Raw genomic sequence first — 8,859 nt, forward strand, 5'->3', positions numbered from 1 at the left:
GGCTCATGCTAGAAGGTATAGCACAAGTAGAGCATGCCGTGTTGAGGAACGCAGCTGTCCTGAGAGGGATGAACGACACCATGCAGGCCCAGCTCCGGGTTCAGGATTTGACTCTGTGGCAGATCATGCTATTGAATTCAAGGCCTGAATCTGGAGCTGGACATGCACAGGACGATGAAGAGGATGACCAGTAAGTGGAGGTTCTGGAGATGCTCCAAGGGCGCAGATAAGAATCCTCCGTCCACATGTTGATGTTTTTGTTATTGTTGCCATTTGGCCTTTTTTTAAGTTTATTGTTGTGCCTGTTGCACTCTTTTACCTTGTCATATGTCTCCAATGGGGCTATGCTGGCCCTTGGCAACTCTCTTCATGGACTGTGATGCACTCTGTTACCTTGTCATATGTCTCCAATGGGGCTATGCTGGCCCTTGGCAACTCTCTTCATGGACTGTGATGCACTCTGTTACCTTGTCATATGTCTCCAATGGGGCTAGGCTGGCCCTTGGCAACTCTCTTCATGGACTGTGATGCACTCTGTTACCTTGTCATTTACAGGCATACCCCGCCTTACGGACCTTCACTTTACGGACACTCGCGAGTACGTACATAGCTATTACGGACCCTCTCTTTACGGACACTCGCGAGAACGGACAAAACCTGCCCCTGCGCACATGAAACAGTTAGTCTCTATGGTTCAGGAAGAGGTTGCCGCGCGCCAGGAAGATGTTGCTGCGCACCAGGAAGAGGTGGGGTTTCCACTCACTGTGTAGAAGCCGCGCACTTTGCAAGTAAAAAAGTGAAGTTAAAAAGTGAATCGTGTATAGAAGATTCCTGCACCCAAATTGCTATTTTATTCCTGCCATAATACTGCACTGTACCACTACTGTACATAGAAGTTTGGGGAACATATACTGTATACAGTACTGATTGTAACACGCTTGGCACACACTGTGTATAGAAGATTCCTGCACCCAAATTGCTATTTTATTCCTGCCATAATACTGCACTGTACCACTACTTGAACATAGAACTTTGGGGAACATATACAGTACTGTATACAGTACACGTACAGTACACGCTTGGCACATAGTACAAATGTACCTTTACCTAGAGCTGATAATGGCAGATAAAAAGAAATGCCGTAAATCTATTAATTTAGATATGAAGCTTAAAATTATTAGATTGTATGATGAAGGTGTAATTCAAGCTGAAATAGGCCGAAAGCTAGGCTTCACTAGGACCACAATTAACACAGTCATGAAGAACAGAGAAAAAATTGTTGCAGAAGTTAAAAGTGCTACACCTGTTAACACCACAACAATTCGAAAAAGGGATAGCATTGTTGCAGACATGGAGAGACTCCTAATACTTTGGATAGAAAATCAGACAACACGCCATGTTCCTGTAAACCAGGCAATTATACAAAGTAAAGCCTTAAGCTTATTCAATGACCTGAAGGCTAAGAAAGGTGAAGCAGCAAAGGATGCTGAATTTGTTGCAAGCCGTGGATGGTTTGATAGGTTTAAGAAGAGGTCTAATCTACATAACATCAAAGTACAAGGAGAGGCAGCTGCTGCAGATAATGAGGCTGCAGAAAGCTATCCAAGTGAATTTGCAAAAATTATTGAAGATGGAGGCTACTCCATGGATCAAATTTTTAATGTGGATGAGACTGGTCTATTCTGGAAGAAGATGCCTGCAAGAACCTTCATTGCAAGACAGGAAAAATCGATGCCAGGCTACAAGCCAGCTAAAGATAGAATAACCCTTCTGTTAGGTGGCAATGCTTCTGGTACCTTAAAGCTAAAGCCTTTGTTTATTTACCGTTTTCAAAATCCAAGAGCTTTGAAGAACTACGTTAAAACTAGACTTCCAGTGCATTGGAGGGCAAATAAAAAAGCATGGGTAACTGCAGCCCTTTTTGAGGATTGGTTTGACACCTGCTTTGTTCCAGAGGTGAAAGCTTATTGCAAGGACAATAATATCCCTTTCAAGATTTTGCTGCTTGTTGATAATGCTCCTGGACACCCTCGAACGCTAGATGAGCTCAACCCTAACATTAGAGTGGAATTCCTACCACCAAATACCACCTCATTACTGCAGCCCATGGATCAATGTGTCATAGCTTCCTTCAAGTTAAACTACTTAAAAAGAACATTCAGTAAGTGTATTGCAGCAATAGACAAAGAAGAAGGTGCAGGGCAAGAAGTCCTATCGAAATTCTGGAAAAGCTACAACATCTTGGATTGCATTAAAACTGTAAGAGATGCTTGGAATGACATAAAGGATACCACAATGAAAAGGGCCTGGAAAAAGTTATGCCCACAGTTAGCTGATGATTCTGAAGGCGTTGATGATTCTGTAGCTAATGTTACTGAAAATATTTTAGAGATGGCAAGGCAGTTAGAGCTGGAAGTAGAGCCAGAAGATGTTACTGAACTGCTTGCGTCCCATACTGAGCCCCTCAGCAATGAATATCTTCTAGAACTTGAAGAGGAGAGAGAAGAAGAAGATGTGCAAAATGGGGTTGAGACCATTGAACAGCCTGAAGGCTTAACTTCAAAAATTCTCTTTCAAGCTTTCCGTCATCTTGATAGCGCCATGGCTCTTTTTGAAAAGCATGATAGGGAATTTGAAAGAAGCTTCACAGTTAATGGTAACATTTCAGGGGCTTATTCCTGTTACAAAGAAATCTACAGAGAAAAGAAGAGAGCTACACTTCAAACCTCCATAGAGACTTACTTTTCTAAAAGTCCATCAGCATGCAGATCATCATCATCGACAGACAGTCATTTGGATACCAGATCATCAACTGACAGTCCATTTCCAGCTCTGGCATCACCACCCAGTCCTGCTCCTTCTCTTATTGCTACTTGTAGTACACCCAATTCGCCAGCAAGAAAGCGTCTCGCCTTTGAAGAGTTGACTTGTGAAACAGAAGACACCAGTATGACTTCATCCTTACTAGAATAAATGCTCATAGCTGATCCTAAGCTTAGAAAATGTTGTGTTTATTTTGCAATACTGTACTGTACAGTAAAGATGTTCTCTTGCCCTAAGCTGATCCTAAGCTTACAAAATGTTGTGTTTATTTTGCAATACAGTACAGTACTGTACAGTAAATATGTTCTCTTGCCCTAAGCTGATCCTAAGCTTACAAAATGTTGTGTTTATTTTGCAATACAGTACAGTAAATATGTTCTCTTACCCTAAGCTGATCCTAAGCTTAGAAAATGTTGTGTTTATTTTGCAAAACTGTACAGTACAGTAATTATGTTCTCTTGTCCTAAGCTGATCCTAAGCTTAGAAAATGTTGTCTTTATTTTGCAATACAGTACAGTAAATACTGTATGTTCTGTTGCCCTAAGCTGATCCTAAGCTTAGAAAAAAATGTGTTTATTTTGTAATAAATATTTTCTTTTGGCCTAACCTTATAGTATTGTGTTTATTTTAGTTATAAATGTATTATTTATATCAGTTATGCCTATAAATGACTATTATAATGCAGTACAAGCATTGAGAAGTGAAAAAAAAGTATTGCTTCACTTTAAGTACATTTTCGTTTTACATACATGCTCTGGTCCCATTGTGTACGTAAATGTGGGGTATGCCTGTATCTACAATGGCCTATGCTGGCCCTTGGCAACTCTCTTCATGGACTGTGATGCACTCTGTTACCTTGTCATATGTCTCCAATGGGGCTATGCTGGCCCTTGTCAACTCTCTTCATGGACTGTGATGCACTCTGTTACCTTGTCATATGTCTCCAATGGGGCTATGCTGGCCCTTGGCAACTCTCTTCAGGAACTGTGATGCACTCTGTTACCTTGTCATATGTCTCCAATGGGGCTATGCTGGCCCTTGGCAACTCTCTTCATGGACTGTGATGCACTCTGTTACCTTGTCATATGTCTCCAATGGGGCTATGCTGGCCCTTGGCAACTCTCTTCATGGACTGTGATGCACTCTGTTACCTTATCATATATCTACAATGGGGCTATGCTGGCCCTTGGCAACTCTCTTCATGGACTGTGATGCACTCTGTTACCTTGTCATATGTCTCCAATGGGGCTATGCTGGCCCTTGGCAACTCTCTTCATGGACTGTGATGCACTCTGTTACCTTGTCATATGTCTCCAATGGGGCTATGCTGGCCCTTGGCAACTCTCTTCATGGACTGTGATGCACTCTGTTACCTTGTCATATGGCTCAAATATTCCTAATTTTTACAAGATTATTTATAAATGTTGTTGATGTTTTCTTACATACTAATAAAAGACATGTCATTGCACGATTCTTTGTCCTCATTATTCATTTTATTGATTGAAAGCTCTAGTTTATCTGGTTGATCCTCAAAGGGACCTACCAAAAATAATGGATTTTCAAGAATCATATATGTAATACAATTGTAAATGACTTTAAGATTAACATCTCCAATGTAATTTTATTATTTGTCTTTATATATTTTTCTCAAAGCTTTATCATTGCATGATTATGATTAGCATAGTAATTCTTTTATATATGTATATATAGATTGTTATTTGTGTATATATGTATATTTCAATTTTCACATCCATGTGTGTATTTAGAAACTCTGTATGAATTGATGCACCTTTAACAAATGATCTGAGGATTGATACAATGATATAATCCCTGTGAAGTGTTCATTTTATTGAAATAGTATTGTCTCTGTGTATCCTCTTTAAAAAAAAAAAAAAAATGTCCCTTTAAGTGATGGTGAGCACAATTGTTAATGAATGTATTTCCATTTCTAAAGCGTTTTTGTCCTTTTTACATGAACAAGGACATATAATCTTATTAATAAACAATCTTATTGTAATGTTGACAGCACATGTATTTCATTTTCAATTCTATCTTATTGTAAAAGTGTAACCAAATAAATCTCTGTGTGTAATGCGCATATTTTAGATGATGAATATTTTTTACCAAATATGTTAACAAAATACTTCTCCTCCCATATATGGCTATAGGTAGGCTGACCATATTTCAACTTGAATAAATGACACGTTTAATCAATACATGTGTCATTATTGTTATTCCAAAACAATCTAAACATATCTTAAAACATCAATGGCATATGTATTTCTCATGTGTATCTTTTAAATGTTAAAGATATACACCATAGCTATAGTTCAAGGGACAGTCAAGTCCGAAAATATGATTCATGATTTCGTGACATTCCTAGATAGCAATCTAGACACATACTAGTTACTAAAATATAAATACGTTTCTTAGTGATATGCCAAGCTGTTAACTGAGTCCTTGTATTGGCTGCGGTTTTTCAGCGATCGCGGATGCGCCATGTTGCTTAAGACGTCACCTGACAGGCTGTCCAATGATTCCTTGTATTGACTGACGTTCTTACGTGATCAAGAATGTGCCTTTTATTGGATGGCGTTTTGACGCGATCAAGGATGCGCCTTTTTTTTTTTGCCGTTCTTACGTGATCAAGAATGTGCCTTTTATTGGATGGCGTTCTTACGTGATCAAGGAAGCGCCATGTTAATTAAGACGTCACATGCAAAGGTAAAAAAACGTCTGATTGTATTACGTAGTCCCGCAATATTTGTTTGTGCACGTTAAACACGTTTGTGAATGAAGCCAATTTTAAAAACCTTGCGAATATGTATTTTTTGCATCATGTTACATTGTTGACCCATAGCTGATTAAGACCACCACATTCTCTTTTGCTGGATGTCTGGTTGAATAAACGAACGAAAGCAAAATGTTTTCATGCATATGATATTTCGAGGCAAGTGCAAATCTCTATAGTCCATGTTGTTTAATATGTTTGTCAACAATATGTTCCTTTTTCTGAAAAATTACTGTTGTGTTTAATGTTAAAGATATCTAATTCATAAATATGCGCTATTGTGTTAGAATAAAGTAATCAATATGCATTTATCTTTATCATATGCTAAATATATGATGCCGACTTCTTCTAAATGTAATTTCGTCGTATATTTTATTAAAGGTTCATTAGACACTCACATTATAAATCAAAATATTTTATTTTGTCTCTAGTTAGATAGTCCATTGTTTAACAAATACACGTTTCATTTTGCTTCAGTTCAAATAAAATGTAAGTAATTTTCAGACTCCTCGCCAAGCCTCTAAGTTTCATGTGAGTACCATCTCCAGCTTTCTCCTGTTTTGTGTATGATGGTGTATTGTCTTGTTTTACGGTTGTAATGGGGGTTCATCTATATTTTTAATAGAGCTAACCCGATTTTCTTTGAAAGTGTTTAAAGCTTTGTAATATTGATATCAGTATATGTTAATCTTGTTGTTTCTAGTAGTGTCTATTACATACAGTTCTGTTAAAAATATAGTATACTGTCCCTTTAATGCAAATGTTGATTTTTGTATCATGTATGAGTTCCACATTGGTTAATCTCCAAATATATTATTGTTAGCATATTTTCACCCCCCACTCCTAAAAGGACTTTAAACCATATTCATTGTTAAAACAAATGTCTTTCTAAAAATAAATTAACACAATAATGTCTCTTTAAGAAAATAGACTTTATTTAACATGTCAATATAAATCTGATTTCAATATTTATTGTTTGAACAAGTACATGTAGATATACCAACAATCTTCAAATATATGTTAGCATATGTAATTTTGTTAAAGGGACAGTTTAGAAAACAAATAATGTTTTGCATTATTCTAAAAGTCAATTTTGTAATATCAATGATATCAAAGGTTTCTCACCAATTAATCATTTGTCTGTGTTTATTTTAATTTGCTAGCTAAACCTATGAGGTTCGTGTGCTCATTTGTTAGAGCTTGAAGAGTGCATGTAATCATTATACAATTTGACCACTAGAGGGCATTTGGATAGCATTTGTATATGTAAAACCTTGTGCTCATACAGCATATTATTTACCATGTATTGATCATTGATATCTAAAATGTTGTTATGTCAGAACAACAAATAAGTGGTCATTTTTCATAGTCATAGATACAAGGGTAAGCACATAAGTCACACGTATTTCTCCATGTTTTGTTGTTTCCAACTTGATAATGCGTAATACAGTGTTTTCTTTGTAATCAATAATTTTCTGACTGTCCCTTTAAGCTGTGTTATTGGCATTCAAACAGTAATATGCCATAATGGATAATTGTAATGGTAATTTTGATTGCGATTCGGGAAACAGTTTGGACATCACATCACAGAAACCAATCAATATCATGAACAAGGATAGGTATGTGATGATGTGGTTTTACAAAACCAGAAAAGATGCCAGGTATAGAAGGGGTTAAGTTAGTGATGGCTATGAAACATATATATGTTAATGTGAAAATATATGTAAATATATATATATCTCGGCGGTTGGGAACAAACACCATAAAGTCTCAATAGAACAATGGATACCGCAACTGACTTGGAGCGTTCATAAGAGCACTTGCATATATGAAAGGGCAATGCCTCAATGAATAGTACTTATCCAAGGCTACAGCTCTAACCTGAGTTTAGCCGATCCGTGTGTGCAGTCAATCAGCTCCCTCCTTATTATGCTTGCTCAGCAAAAGAAATCAAATATAGGCACAGGTGGTCCATATGGAACGCTGCATCCGTGTGCTGCTCCGGCTTTCTCCGCTCACACCGCGAGTACCGGATGTTCCACTCTCACCCTGTGATCCAATGAATTGCCGGCAACAATGGAGGCTTGTCAGTTGGAGGCTCGTCACTTATCAGCCAATGCGATCACTGCTGTATCCAGAGAGGTCCTAACACAGCCAAACATTAGCCGAAATCACTGTGGAAGTAGCGCTGCTTCAAAGGGACAAACGAAATAGAACCAAAAAGAAACTGGAAGCAGCCGCTGTATAAAACTTAGCCTTTATTCGGTCATCAAGTAAAAGTTCATGGAGGTACAAGGTACACTGAAGGACAGAACAGTATACGCGTTTCGGCTGGCGCCGTACTCACTACTGGTAAAGGTGTAAGCTTGCATGTGAAACTTAAAAAGGGTGTGCTTCACCCCTATTGGATAAAACTAATTTATTCAAAACACACCTGTAAAATAACATGTTGCAGTGTACCTGAGACCACATATCTTAAGATTAACACAAAGATACTCCCTATGCTATAGTAACTTAGATGGACACATTTGGATAAAGTTGAACAATCAATACCTACATAAAAATGTATATTTTAAATTCATTTTAAATTCATGTTAAACAGTTGATAGATGTTAAAAACAATCATTGATTAATTATATTGCATAAAGCTGTGAAACATGAAATGGATATGTATTTCAAAAATAGGATGTATGACATATTGCATTCAATCAAAGAATGATAAAACTAGAAAAATGAAATAAAATTAAATCAAACAGAAAAACACATATAAAAAGAAAAAGAAAAAGAGAAAGAAATTTATATGAGTACATACTTATGTGTGCATATGAAAAAAGATGATTAAACACCAACTAGTGTAAAACATCAACAAAAGAATTTTGCATGTGAAAAAGTACATATACACATACTCACATATATATGTAAACATATATACACACACATTTGTATGTTCTAGCTCCCAATCAGTACATGATTTATATGTTAGTATAATTTTAAGGGAAAAAGGCCATAATATATATTAAATTGTAAACTTAATGTACAAAAGCAAAAAGTGAATATGAATAATAAAAATGAAGGGCCTATGTCTAACCTTATTAATGGTTATAATAACAAAAATAATTTTATCCATAATTGTAATCACATATGTTGGTGGGCCAAAATTGAATCGTTAGCAGAATGGACACTAGCTGCATAAAATACTACTCATTTAGAGGATGTAGACGAATGGAAAAAAATGAAATATAACA

At 36.7% G+C, this 8,859-nt stretch overlaps 1 protein-coding gene across 1 annotated transcript; it reads left to right on the forward strand.

The window, feature by feature from the left end:
• Positions 1–1,119: 1,119 nt before the first annotated feature.
• Positions 1,120–2,973, forward strand: LOC128657356 (tigger transposable element-derived protein 1-like). Its single transcript, XM_053711676.1, has 3 exons — positions 1,120–1,905; positions 1,996–2,467; positions 2,579–2,973. The coding sequence occupies exons 1-3, from the start codon at positions 1,120–1,122 to the stop codon at positions 2,971–2,973; spliced, it is 1,653 nt and encodes a 550-aa protein (XP_053567651.1).
• The last annotated feature ends 5,886 nt before the right edge of the window (positions 2,974–8,859 follow it).

The sequence above is a fragment of the Bombina bombina genome, chromosome 1 (assembly GCF_027579735.1).
Source record: "Bombina bombina isolate aBomBom1 chromosome 1, aBomBom1.pri, whole genome shotgun sequence".
Classification (NCBI taxonomy): domain Eukaryota; kingdom Metazoa; phylum Chordata; class Amphibia; order Anura; family Bombinatoridae; genus Bombina; species Bombina bombina.